This window comes from Leguminivora glycinivorella, chromosome 16, assembly GCF_023078275.1.
Source record: "Leguminivora glycinivorella isolate SPB_JAAS2020 chromosome 16, LegGlyc_1.1, whole genome shotgun sequence".
Taxonomy (NCBI): Eukaryota; Metazoa; Arthropoda; class Insecta; order Lepidoptera; family Tortricidae; genus Leguminivora; species Leguminivora glycinivorella.
This window is the reverse complement of record NC_062986.1, coordinates 8,863,548-8,878,479: the sequence shown is the minus strand read 5'-3', so window position 1 is coordinate 8,878,479 and position 14,932 is coordinate 8,863,548. Positions and strand designations below refer to the sequence as shown.

The following is a 14,932-nucleotide window of genomic DNA, read 5'->3' as shown; positions in this document are numbered from 1 at the left end:
ATGTATTTTACTTCTCGTGTGTTAAGAAACTCGCAAGTTCAGGATTCTATTCTCGAACCACTCGCTTCGCTCGTGGTTCAACTATAGAATCCTTTCACTTGCTCGTTTTTCAATTCCACACTCGGCACTATTATATATTCTGTGACTCGGCGTTAAAATACAACTTTGCCCAATAGTTACACAATAGTTATTTGTTATACAAGGGTATAACAAATAACTATTGTGTAATTCTAATAAAACTTACTGAAGACAGCAATTTAGGCATTCAAAGCAGAACCAAAATACGTTGAAGTAGCCAACACTTCTTTACTCTTTTGGCATAGTCTGCTAGCCTTATTGCATATAATTATTCACTTTACGCAGCGATACAAATATGAAATATTGAACGTTTCAGCACGGATAGTCGAAAAATGCATATTTTTACTTATTTATGAAACGTATAATACGTATAAACGTATAATTAACACACGTTATAATAAATATCTAGGCGACCGAGCTTCGCTCGGTTCTATTTTAATATATCACGTCTTTAGATAAAAAAAAAATTCTTATAAATACAAAAACTAAAAAAAGGACAAAAAACAAAAACTTAATTTCTGGCCGGGATTCGAAACCCTGACACCTACGCTACGATCTATCTGCGTACATTAGACCGACCTCGTACGACTGAGCTAAGCGGAATCGATGCGCGCGCGGTGAAATTAAGGACCATATTTTACGTTTACAAACGCGAAAGAAAAACTCATGAAAACTCGAAAATTCGCGTTTTTCGGGATCTAAGGCTACGCTAGATCGATTTTTCACCCCCGAAAACCCCCACATAACAAATTTCAGCGAAATCGTTAGAGCGGTTTCTGAGATCGTCGGTATATATAAATAAATAAATATACAAGAATTGCTCGTTTAATAGTATAAGATTTAATAGGCCCAACAAGTGGCCCATAATGGTTAGTACTTATACATTATTGAAGATTTAAAAGCTAATTGTTAGTATAACATACTCGTAAAACAGAAAGTAGACAATACAACAATACAGCAATAGACATCTTTTTATACAGAAAATGTGGTTACAAGGAAGAAGTGGGGTGTAAAAAAGTTTTTGTAAATTACACACTTTGCTGAGTTATGTATTAGACTGAGTAAACAGCTAAAGTGAGACATTTTTAGGGTTCCGTAGTCAACTAGGAACCCTTATAGTTTCGCCATGTCTGTCCGTCCGTCCGTCCGCGGATAATCTCAGTGACCGTTAGCACTAGAAATCTGACATTTAGTACCAATATGTATATCAATCACGCCGGCAAAAATAAAAAGTGGAAATAAATGTTTTATTAGGGTACCCCTCCCTACAAGTAAAGTGGGGACAGATTTTTTGTTCATTTCAACCCTAGCGTGTGATATATTGTTGGATAGGTACCTATTTAAAAAAAATAGGGGTTTACTAAAGTAATTTAAAACAAAAACTATTCGTTGCAGGTGACTTCAATATAAATATTTTGAATAATGACTCATCAACAATAGCTTTTAAGGAAACTCTAAGTAAGTTTAATATGTTTTTGACAATATTTGAACCCACCAGGATTACAAATCAAAGTCAAACTTGCATAGATAATATACTAACTAACCAACGACAGTGCGTCTCTAAAATTATGAATATGGGGCTTTCTGATCACACTGGTCAAATCATTAAAATACCTACTAGTGTTAGCTTTCACGAAAAGTTTTGGTATGTACACACTAGAAAAATTGATGCGAACATAGAGATATTTATAAAATATTTATCTCAAATAAGTTTTTTACATGTCTGTGAGAAAACAGATGTAAACTCAGCTTACGAAGCATTTATAGACCTTTATCAACTGATATATAATCTCTGCATACCTTTAGAACGAATAAAAAAAACTTATAAAAGGAAACCTAATTGGAAGACGGTAGGAATAATTAAATCATGTAAAATCAAACGCTCAATGTATTTGCTAAATCAAAAAAATCCTAAGAACGGCTACATACAGAGATATAAAAGGTATTGCAGGGTTCTTAAAAAAGTAATTAGAAAATCAAAAATAATAGCAAACGATAAATACATACATGACAGTGTTAATAAAACTAAAGCTATGTGGGGCCTTATAAAACAACACACCTCAGCCACAAACACCATTCCTCCTTCAATTGAGAAATTAACTTTAGATTGTAAAACTATAAAGGAACCACAAGAAATTGCTGATACATTCAATAAATTTTTCACTGATCCGCAAACCAATTTCTCACACAGTTTACAAGACTACAAACTTATGACCGATAAGGTGTGTAATAGTATGTATGTAGTGCCCGTTGATGCGTATGAAATAAGAAAAATAGTAGCATCTTTAAAGAATAAGAAAAGTTCTGGACATGATGGCATTCCCATGAAACTTATTAAATCAAGTATTGACTACATAGCTGATCCTCTTGTCCATATTATTAATCTTATGTTAAGCACAGGTATATTTCCAAATTCCTTAAAAATAGCGATCATAAAGCCATTGCATAAAAAGGGCGCTATGGACAACATAAATAATTACAGACCTATTGCTTTGTTGTCTAGTTTCTCTAAAATTTTCGAAAAAGTGATTTATATAAGACTAGATAACTACTTGAATTATAAAAATATCTTGAATCCAAATCAATTTGGATTCCAAAAACAAAAATCTACTTCTCTGGCAATTTTTAAAATGTTTAAGGGCATATGGGATACAGTTAATGATAAGCAACCTTGTGTATCTTTGCTTTTAGACATGTCTAAAGCTTTTGACTGCGTCGTACACGATATACTCTTAAAACAGTTAGACAATATTGGAGTAAGAGGTCACGTTCTCGGATTACTTAAGTCATATTTAAAAAATAGACAACAAGCTACTATGGTAACCAATTACTCCAAAGAACTTAAAACATTAATTGATACTCTTTCGACTTTTGAAACTTCTAATACAGGGGTACCTCAAGGTAGTGTCCTGGGGCCTCTCTTGTTCTTAATATATGTTAATGAATTTCCTAAAATTGTTGACGAATTGTGCGTGTTGTTTGCGGATGATGCCACTATACTTTTTTCTGGGGATATACGTAACACACCACATATGGAGAACAATATAAATTCAACCCTTAAAAATGTAATAGATTGGCTTCATTCACTTAATCTTAAAGTCAACTTAAATAAAACTAAATACATTCAGTTTAGACATTATAATACAACTCCTATAGAGTTAAATATTACGGAAGGCGGAACAACAATAGAAGAAGTTAGTAATATTCGTTTCCTGGGTATCACTATTGATACTTTCCTAAACTGGAAAGAGCATATTGCTCGCATTAATAAATTGATTTCCAGCCAATGTTACGCTTTATCGATCTTATCGGGTACTTGTTCTGAAAATATTGTCAGAAATACCTATTATGCAAATGTTTTTCCACTGCTATCCTACGGAATTATTTTCTGGGGAAATTCTGTAGATGTAGAAAGTACTTTTCTTTTACAAAAAAGATGCGTGCGCACTATATACCGTATGAGTACTGAAGAATCAGTTCGGAATGTATTTAAAGATAAAAGACTACTCACTCTTACGGGTATTTATGTTTTAGAACTTTGTACTTTTGTAAAAAATAATTTCGAATATTTCGCTAAAAAATCGTCATTAAGAGACAATCTAAGAGAAAAGTACAAGTATAATTTAGTGTGTCCAAAGGCTAAAAATACTTTGTTCTACAAAAGCGCCTACTTTACTTCTATTAGAGTATTTAATGCCTTGCCTAATTATATTAAAATGTTAGATGGTAAGAAATTTAAATTTAAGTTGAAAAAGTTTCTTACGGATAATGTTTTTTATAGCCTCAAAGAATTTTTCGAAGTGCTGGAGGCAGATAGTGAAATGTATTAGATTCTAAGATGTTACAATGTATATAGTTGTTATTTATTTTTTAAGATTCTATATTGTACGTTCGTAACGAGCAACTGTTGATACTTTGTTTTTGAAATATTGAACACCTTTATGTACACAGCTTACAATAAATAAATTACTTACTTACTTACTTACTTACTAATTTTTTGATAGTGTTAATATTTTCGGAAATAATCACTCCAGACCCTTTAGCACAACTTCCCTTGTCGCGCGCGAGTCCATACATCAAGCGGACTTCAAGTATGGACTCACGCGCGACAAGGCAAGTTGTGCTAGAGGGCCAGAAGTAAAAAAATGTGTCCCGGGCCGCCTCCCTAACTTTTGAACTATAAGTTTAAAAAATATGATAAAATCTCAAAAGTAGAACTTTATAAAGATTTTCTAGGAAAATTGTTTTGAACTTGATAGGTTGAACAGTTGTTGAAAAAAATACGGGAAATTACGGAACCCTACACTGAGCGTGGCCCGACACGCTCTTGACCGTTTTTTTTTTTTTTTCAATTATCCATTTCTCAGACGTAAAAATTTTGTCCTATTTATTTCCAATGAATTTCTTATAACTAAAGTACGAATTATTTTTAAGTGAACTTACGGGCTTATTTCTCAAATAACATCGACTGTTAACAACATTATTTTAGAATATTTTATTTGGCTACTTAAAGGTATTTTCACATTAAAATAATTGGGGATTAAAGCTTGCCGATCCCAATATAGAAAATTTGTTGAAATAGAACAAAAACGAAATAATAAACAAGAGTGTTGATGCCGAGAAAAGGTTTGTTTTTATTTTTATTCTATCCATTAGCGACAGAATAAAAATGTTCAAGCTTCTTAAATAAAATTGAAAACATCCGAATGGATTGTTAAAACAGATAGGTCGGCAAAAAATACCTCAGGGCTCCCCTATAACTCTTAATTATCTCCTTAAGATCGCAGAGTTAATTCCGATATTTAATTATGCAAATGTTAAAGCCTTTTTTCCGGGGAACCTTCTATAAAACCCTTTTCGGTTAATTAAGGTAAGTGAATAGAATAGGCTTATTATTTTTCCAAGTCTCTCGGAATTCTACTATTGGCATGGTATGATACCCTATTATTGGGGGCGGAAAAGTTCCTCGCACATCGTATCAGCATTGCGATACATATTACATTGCAGTAAAATGCCTTATTTAGATTTAAGCTAGTTAATAGTGAGTTTCATAAATTAGTCATTGGTGTGTAAATTTGTTTATGTAACTAAATTATTTTTGAATTAAATAATTTTAAGTGTGTCACAAGGACGGACCGCATCCGAAATACTACGCTGCGCTCGCGGGAGAAGACCGCCAGGCTGAAATGGGACTTTGCAGGCCACGTCTGCCTGCCATCAGGATAGGTGGGTTAATATAGCCACCAAGTGATAGCCGAAAAACAAGCGAAGACGTGGCAGGCCTAGGCGAAGATGGCGGGACAACTTTATGAGTGACTGGACAGAAAAAGCACACCAGAAGAAGTTGTGGAATTCCTTTTTATTGATAGTTATTTCAGCATCTAATAGGTTTTTTTGTTACAATTTGTTAACTAGACAAAAAAGGAACGACAAAAAAGCTATATTAAATGAATTCTTCACCGAAACTAATAAACTCAAATTAAGTCCACTAATTGACTGCATAGCCTACCTATCAGCACTGGCAATAATAAGCGAAAATGAATTCGTCATAACATCAAGCGGGCCGCAACTGTGTTGCGGTCTGTTTGACACATTCCGCGCTGTGCGGTTCTTTTGTGGATGCGACTAGTGTGACCGTGTTTAATATAATAAATTCGGAAGTTTATATGAAATATATGAATTTCTGTGCAAGTACAGCTTACAGCTAAACAGAGAAACATTTTGTAGACAATTGAACACAATGGTACACTACGACATTTTGTTTAAATAATAGGTTCAAAGGGCCTATCTCGCACGGTCTAGAACGCAAAGTGAGTGTACTTTACCCCCATATCGATCGTCATTAGTATTCATCGCAGAGTCTAAAACACAAAATGCATAATACAGTTTTTTTTTCTAATTTATCTTAACTTTAAAGTGATATCGATGGAGCCCTGCTTCCGCGGTGTTCTATTCTGTGCAGATTGGCTTTGGGCCTAACGAACCTAATCTACCTACAGTACCTACATCAATGTCGTAAGTCGTAAATTCGTATAATAAAAAGTGGTCATTTTGTCTTAGACCATTTCCGATGTAGACTAATAGGCTATTTGACCCTTTTTTAAAGTCTGTCTTATATGATTAAGCACTGTCCAATTAACCGAAATAAAATATTACCATATTTTATTACGACTTAAAAACAGGAAAAAATATTTTTAGTATGCTTTTACGTAATCAAGCGAAAACAACACAGTCATGTTAATCTATAGATTATCTGTTCATCAGGTCATTCTATTCGAAAACAACATTTTCTGATTTTTTAAGTATGAAGGCATAAAGTTCAATATGTCAGTGATTGTTTTGACATGCAGTAAGATTCGAATTCGATGACGTCACTTCATCGCTGACAGTGTTTTCGGTGGCCAAAATAAATAAAAAATTACACACATTTTTAATCGAAAATATGTAGTCAAAATATACTTTTTATACCCAATATCTATAAATATTGTTTTTTTTTTTGTCAAATACTACAAAAGCATTTGCTGTACCAAATTCAATATGAGTCTAGTAGCCTATTGTAAAAGCGAAATACAAGTAGGTAAAGTATTACACTAGTCATTTTGCGTTCTATAGACCATCCGGGATAGTAAAGATAGTTTATTTAAACGGACTATACCTATACCTTACTTAAAGTGGATACACATAACAACAACGAATTCTACTTGTCATTTAAATAGAAAATAAGTACTTTACCAATAGATAAGCAACAGTTGATGAATATAAGTACACAATTAGGTAATATCCATATGTCGTCCTCTAATGTGCGTAGTGATCCGGCGACATTAACGCCGTATTAAAAGACAGTTCATGATTATGCAATACAACATTCATCATTTAAAGGGTATTAGCCGCAATTAAATCGCAAAGCCCTCCCGGTTCCAACAATATTGATCATGATATTCATGATGACTAACAAGTACTGCATTCATTATCCCGACCGCGACAGTATTGGATTTCAACTCTCGTCTGTTATGAGCGGATCGTGTTTATTATCGGTGGCAAAATGCACCTATCGCTAGACTATCTACGTACGAGGTATCATTAGGCCTAGCACATGATTGCCGCGAGAGTATGTCACCGCGAGATAGATGACACGTCTTCTTCTAAATGTATAAATGACATAAGGACGGGTAGTCTATCTCGCGGCGACATACTCTCGCGGGAATCATGTGCTAACCCTGCAGATAGCGTTGTAGACCGGCAGGCTAGGCAGAAATGGGTGACCATCGCGACCCGTGTGATCCTTCGTATAGAGTGGTTAACGGCCATAAATAATGTAATGGAAATTCGTTAAATCAGCTGACACTGAGTCGGTGGCATCTTCATATTCAATTTTTCTCCTCTCGTATTCATATTAAATTTTTGGTAACAACTACTTTGGAGTTCTGAAATAGAATGTCATTATCTGATGACTTACGAAACAACTTACACTAGATATTTACTTTCGACCAAATACGAACATTGAAAATAATACCGTATACAGTTACCAAATACCGAATATTCGGCCCCTCTCTAATTTGCAATTATTTGAAGTTTGAATTTAATTATTTTTAACTCTAAATGAAGTATCGATATTTCATATTTCATTATGTACAAAACATCTCAAGCTATTGAGTTTGCTATTATTCACGTGAGATAGCAGATAATAAGACATTTATTTTGAAAATATCAGACAGAGAGAGCTTAAAAGTGTAGAGAAAATCTCCAAGTAACCTTAGCAAGATTTATCTCTGAAAAGATGAAAAATATTATATTCAAAACCGTCAAAGAACTAACACAGGTCTCGCGTTTGTGTGAAAATACTTTCCAAATCGTAATCTGCTTTCCCTCTTACACCTTTATTTGTGGGCCATCGCTGCGGTTGTATTGAAGAAGTTTGCACAAAGCTTTAGAGCGCAAAGCATTAATGTTATCAGTGGTATTAAACGGTACAAAGGTGCACGTGAGAGCTCAATACGGTCGGACACAATAACTAATCCGGTGAGCGTCCAAGACGCCCGACCCACGTTTCGCTGAAGCCTCTCGATCATTATAGTATTTTATGCAACTGGTGGTTAAAAGAGGTCAAAAAAGGTGAGTGGCGTGGGTTAATAAAGACGCCACGAGCAATTTTTGACTCAGTTAAACACCGTTGCATACAATACTTTTTCTACGACCAAGCACTTATTTTGAAAGAAAATTATAAATCAACAAATACCTACTTTCAGTCATCTTAGTTATCTAGTGGACCGCCTACCATTTTGAATATGCAGTTTCAGTGCAAACATGAAAATAAAACTGTCTATGGTATGGTTCTTTGAAGCCTGGCCACTAAGACGAATCGAGCCGAGTTGAATCGAGTTCTCATACATTTGAATGCGATTCGACGCGTCGCCAATGAACGCAGCAGAAAACGAAGGAGTCTCGACTCTGCGAATTGGTTTGTTAAGTTGGTAGCAATGTATTTACTGAACTGTAACAGCTATATCGTGCTACTTCTACTAAATGTTTTCAGGGTATAGACTAGATAGACTTGTCCTGACATCTTTTATGTAGGGTTTTTAAGTTCTATGCACGACCTTGTAACTCACGAATAATAGTACGGGAGTAGAAAAAGTGTTTTATTGCCCCGCTCCACATTCCCATTTTGCATGAGTACTACAGAAAATATTTTCAATAAGCCCTCTAGTCTCGAGTACGTACTCGATAACAGAGATTAACGAAAAAAGTCGCAGGAATAGGATTACTCGATATTTTCTGGACCTCTACCCGTTTGTTGGTACGGTTTTTCGCGAATTCTATTTAAGCAGGGATGGGTCGTCATAGATACCAACTGGATCCCATTGAAAATTTACCTACCTTCTAAATCGTCAGTTGTGTTGTGAATAGGTAATTCGACAAACGAAGTTAGTATCTATTTAATAAAGTCATATCTAGTGGTTTATTATATGTTGGTTTACCTTCTGTTACTATTCAGAGTTTGAGGGAATGTACTTATATCTTAAATTAGACAAGAATTTCTACGTAGGAAAACCTACAACAATTTCTTGTAAATTGCAATCCACTGTCATGCACGGCTAAGTATAAAATTAATGTACCCATCGATGCACGTACCTCGCTTATATGAACCATGCAAATATAATAAAATTTCACTACTTTATCTAAGTAGTTTATGGTGAAGGTCTATGCCCCCGCGTTGCTATGACGTCGATTTGTTGTGAACTCTTCACTCTCTCCAAATGATTCACAACGTTTTCTTATATTTGTGTTGATTTATACTCATAAAGATAATTATTTGTATATATATCAATTTCAAGAGGAGAGGCCTGTGTGGTACGGGGTTGTAAAAACCGAAATCAAGTTTCCAAAGAACAAAACAATAATTAGTTGTTTCACCGGTAAGCGATATTAATGTTTAATATTAAATCATTCTAGATATAACAGACTGAAAATCTTGTTTATTATTGATATCTGCGACACGCATATTTACTATCATATCTCAATATTGTGTATTTACTTAATTATTAGGCCTAGAATAATTTCTCACAGAAACTAGAGATTGACAAAGTGACATATCGACATATCGATAAACAAAGTAAGTAAAAAGTGAATATAAAAGCAAATCAGAACATTTAAGATACTTCACGGGAAATATTTGCTTTAACAAAGTCAGTTATTTTGTGTATTGTTGGAAACGGTACATCGATGTGTCGATACCTAACAGCTATGTGTATATTTGATTTTCTCATACTCATTTCATTTATAAACAAGTTGCCATCCAGATCTAGAACTACTTCGTAAACAAAGGATTAAAAGACCCCAAGAATGGAGTCCGCCGGCATACTCCAGGATATTTTCAATCCAGTACCCTTCGAAGAAAGCTGCTACCGGAAGGGATACAAGAACAGAACTCTTTGAATCATTCATTTGATGTACTTGATGTATTAGAGAGTAAATTATAGATCTACTTCTATTCATTAAAATATCAATAATGGGTGTCAACTTTTATACACGATGAAGACTGCGCAACACTAGTTGTCACTAGTACTAATGACATTATGTCTAATCTGTGCGTCAAATCTTATACTTTTAAACGAGCAATTCTTGTATATTTATTTATTTATTTATTTATTTATTTATATATATATTTATTTACACTGACGATCTCGGAAACCGCTCTAACGATTTCGCAGAAAGGGCCTGGCCGGACTGCCATGGTAAAATCGCCCCTGGCTAAATATGAAATATTGATATGCAGGATTATTCGTATTATTACTACATGTACTACTACTGAATATTATGCCTCAAACTATTTCCGTTTATGAAAAAAATTAAAAAAAAAGAAATTTTGTTTTTTATTTTTTTCTTTAAAACCGCGTATCCGATTGACTTGTTCTTTGGATATTTTATAGATATATTAGGGATACATCAATTAAAAAAAAATGAACTTCCTGACTTTTTGTTAAGCACATTTTTTTTTTAATTTATGTTTTTAATAAATTTTTTTTACCACATACGAGTTAGCGACACCTACTATATTTTCATATAATAATCGCGATTTTATACTCTATTACATATATTTTTATCAAAAATATTAGTTTGGATCAACAATGTCAAAATAAGTTATTTATGTATTATTACCCTTTAGTACTTAGTACGTTGCTCCTGGAAAGTGATGTATAAAAATTTTGGCATAATTAATGGAAGATTTTTTTTTAATTGGGATATGTACATTATAGGCCGAAGTTATTTTTCATCAACCCTCCCTACCCCTCCCCCTCTGCGTCACCCCTTTACCCTCCCTTAAAGAGCCCAAAATGCGGTTTTTCTAAATTATTGACAAAACCGTTGAAGATACAGAAAAAACGTGTAGCAACGAAATAATCCTTAATAAATTTACTACAAATCTCTCATTAACACTTTAGTGCTAGCTCTTATAGTTTTCGCGTGATCCGTCACGAAAGTTGGTCCTTGCTGCAATTTTCTTTAAAGAATATTAAAGTGTTCTCCCAAAATGCTTACGAAATCGTCGAAATTTGTTTGATACGACTAAAATATTGTAAACTCATGACTATAATTAAATTAAGGGGATAAATCACTACCATGGATGGGACTTGAACTCACGGCTTCTGAATAGAAACTCGAGGGCTCTACCAACTGAGCCACCAAAAGCTCATCTCTAGTTAGCGAATCTTTCAGCTTTCTACTATATGAATCAATGGTACCCCTAGCGTTATTTATCTATCATATCTATCAATCTAGAGGCCGTGAGTTCAAGTCCCGCCCATGGTAGTGATTTTTTCCCCTGAAATTAATTCTTGAGTTTATAATATTTTAGTACTATCAAACCGATGATTTCGTAAACATTTAAGGAGAAAACTTTTCATTCATTAAAGAAAATTGTAGAAAGGAGCAACTTTCGTGACGGATTGCGCGAAAACTATAAGTGCTAGCACTAAAGTGTTTATGAGAGATTTGTAGTAAATTTATTAAGGATTACTTCGTTCCTACACGCTTTTTCTGTATCTTAATCGGTTTTGTCAGAAATCGAGAAAAATCGCATTTTCGGCTCTTTAAGGGGGGGGTAGATGGGTGACGCAGGGGGAGGGGTGGGGAGGTTGATGAAAAATAACTTCGGCCTATAATGTACATATCCCAATTTAAAAAAAATCTTCCATTAATTATGCCAAAATTTTCATACATCACTTTCCAGCAGCAACGTACTAAGTACTAAAGGGTAATAATACATAAATAACTTATTTTGACATTGTTGATCCAAACTAATATTTTTGATAAAAATATATGTAATAGAGTATAAAATCGCGATTATTATATGAAAATATAGTAGGTGTCGCTAACTCGTATGTGGTAAAAAAAAAAATTTTTAAACATAAATTTAAAAAAAAATGTACTTAACAAAAAGTCAGGAAGTTCATTTTTTTTTTTAATTGATGTATCCCTAATATATCTATAAAATATCCAAAGAACAAGTTAATCGGATACGCGGTTTTAAAGAAAAAAATAAAAAACAAAATTTCTTTTTTTTAATTTTTTTCATAAACGGAAATAGTTTGAGGCATAATATTCAGTAGTAGTACATGTAGTAACAATACGAATAATCCTGCATATCAATATTTCATATTTAGCCAGGGGCGATTTTACCATGGCAGTCCGGCCAGGCCCTTTGTTATGTGGGGGTTTTTGGGGGTGAAAAATCGGTCTAACTTATCCTTAGGTCCCGGAAAACGCGAATTTTCGAGTTTTCATGCGTTTTTCTTCGCGCGCCATCTCGTGTGCAGTAGTTGTACTGTTAAGACAGAATTCTTTCGGTCGATGTAAGTACTATTTATTGCAAACACTAGATGGCGACACAGGTCAAGGCTAAAACGAATAGAAAAATACAGTATTTGAGTTTTTGTGGCGAAATGCGCGCCATCTCGTGTGGAGTAACTTTGTGTTGTTAAGGCTGAGAATTCTTTCGCTCGATGTAGGTACTATTCATTTTTGAACTAGATGGCGACACATGTCAAGGATACGAAACAGAACCGAGCGAAGCTCGGTTGCCCAGATATTTTTGTAGCTAAAATGGCGACACGGTACTGATTGAAGATCGAGTAGAGTAGGTATATTTGTCTCTTTCAGTATATGGCATACTTCACGGGAGTGTATAGGATGGCATAAAATTAGTTACATCTTGCTTAAAAGAATCGGCCTACCTTTGTCTATGGAACCATGCGTTGCAGCAGGTTTCATTTATCGTGTCATCGCACAAGTCGTCAAGTAAATTATACGATCGGCTCAGCGAGCTAAGAGCGTGCCGACTAATGCGACCCAGCGCCGCGTGATTCCCGGATATCGTAACGAGCTTATCGATAACACTATAATGACTACACTTGATTCGGTACAATTTTCACGCCTACTGATTCTGATTTATATAAACAGTAGCAATCTCTAATGATTAAAAGGAATAAAGATTATTTGCAATACTTTATTCTAAAAGCCGAAAGAACAATCACTGGAAAACACTTATCCGTGCCGGCGCCGAGCAAATAGGGAAGGGAAAAAAATTATCTCTATCTAGCTAATTGTCGACGGATCAAAGTGGGGGGCCGCTAGGTAAATCCGACCCGTGATATTTTTATTTTTCTGTACAAGTGGAGAGGGTGGGAGAGCCGCGGGCGCTATTCGCAATTGTTGTTATTACAAAGAGATTGCCGCTGAGCCGGCTCGACTCGAGAATTTTTCACCGAATTAATTCTAACAGGCCATAATTGCCATTTCTATAACGCGAACGGCACTAAGAAGCCTTTTAGAACTTGACGGAGATGCCCTACACCAGCTACACCAGATTCGCTTAAACTTTGATAGATATAAATAAACAAGATTAAATAGCATTAGGGAACCCAAATTAATCCTTCTTTCATAACAATAATTACTAACATTATATAAACGTATCATGTTCATGATTGACACATAAAATAGTCTTCGACCAATGGATTTCAGGATTTTAAGCATGTATTTGATGTATAAAGTCTAGGAAGGTAAAATTAATAAAAACTTACCTATAAAAACGAAGATCTGGTGGTGAGCGTAGCGGAGTAGCATAGATATGGACACCGTCTGCAAGAAAAAAAAAATATACTGAGCAAGATATTCGCAAAGCTGCGATGTAAAAATGTTCAGTCAGCAAAACTACAAGTTTAGCATATCTGCATGTATATGTTTTTGTATGCAGAGGTGCTAATAAGCTTAAGCGTAATTTTCAAAAGCTATTTTTTTTATACGTCGTCGTTCAGAAGTTATTTTTGATATCAAATGGCTGTGCACTTTTTTAAACTATTCCTTTCGTAATTCATCCATGCGACTTTGGAACTCGGTAATCTGTCAATTTTCTTTAGTACAGAAGTGTACCTACTTATAAAAAATATAGGTATCAAGTTGATAAACATTTCAGTATTGCCGATTTCCATTATAGCCTAATAAGCTGATATTTTCATTTCCGACATTTTAATTCCAAAAACTCATTTTCGTTAATTGTAAAACAATATAATAAAACGCCATTGCAATAAAAGACCAAATAACCGTACGTGGGTCGACCGCAGTCAATTAAATTGAATACTCGAGGATTCCAGAGACTTTCGTAGCAGCCCGTTGCTGCATAAGGCAATATTTAGGTATCGTACTGTTACTTAAATTGATTCAATCTGCACTAAGCGTTTCGTTAAGACGCTACGATACCCCTCATTTCTCCATACAAACGCTCTCGCCTGTTTCCTCTCTGGTTTTTGAAGCTAGATCAATGGTTTTTTCAACACAGACTTTTATTATCAATATCTGTGTCGGACCGTTTTGCTTTTTTTGATATTTTTGTTTTAAAAGGAATTAGAGCCTCTCAAAGTTGGCCAAAACGGCTTAATTGAATTTGCCAGAAAGAAAGGCATGGTATTCAAAACTGAGATCAATTATCCAAAAAAACAAAACGGTCCGACACAGATAATTTCCTTGTCATTCTGATTTCCAAATTTCGTAACGATTGGTTAAGTTTTGGAGGAGGAAACAGTCGAGAGCGGAACCTCGATTTTTGCAGTTTTTACGCGGGATTTCGCGCCTGAGCTGCAGTTGTCCCTATCGCACCAAATTTAGGGGCGGGGCTAAGTTTTTATATACGTACACTGAAATAAAGTGATGGGAAATACTCGACATCTAATGTCGATAATCTAGTGATGTGAAAAGTTATCGATATACTACGTCGAAATATCGACATACCGTGTTTGACGAACTTTTTAGTTAGAAATACGTATTATTATATGTTCATATTTAAAATTGGTGGTCCAAA

General features: G+C 34.6%; 1 protein-coding gene across 1 annotated transcript in view; it reads right to left on the bottom strand.

The window, feature by feature from the left end:
- Positions 1-14,932, bottom strand: part of LOC125234567 (membralin) — a 159,650-nt gene that overhangs the window by 107,558 nt on the left and 37,160 nt on the right. The window contains 1 exon segment of the mRNA XM_048140857.1: positions 13,659-13,716. Coding sequence (XP_047996814.1) covers positions 13,659-13,716 — 58 coding nt within the window.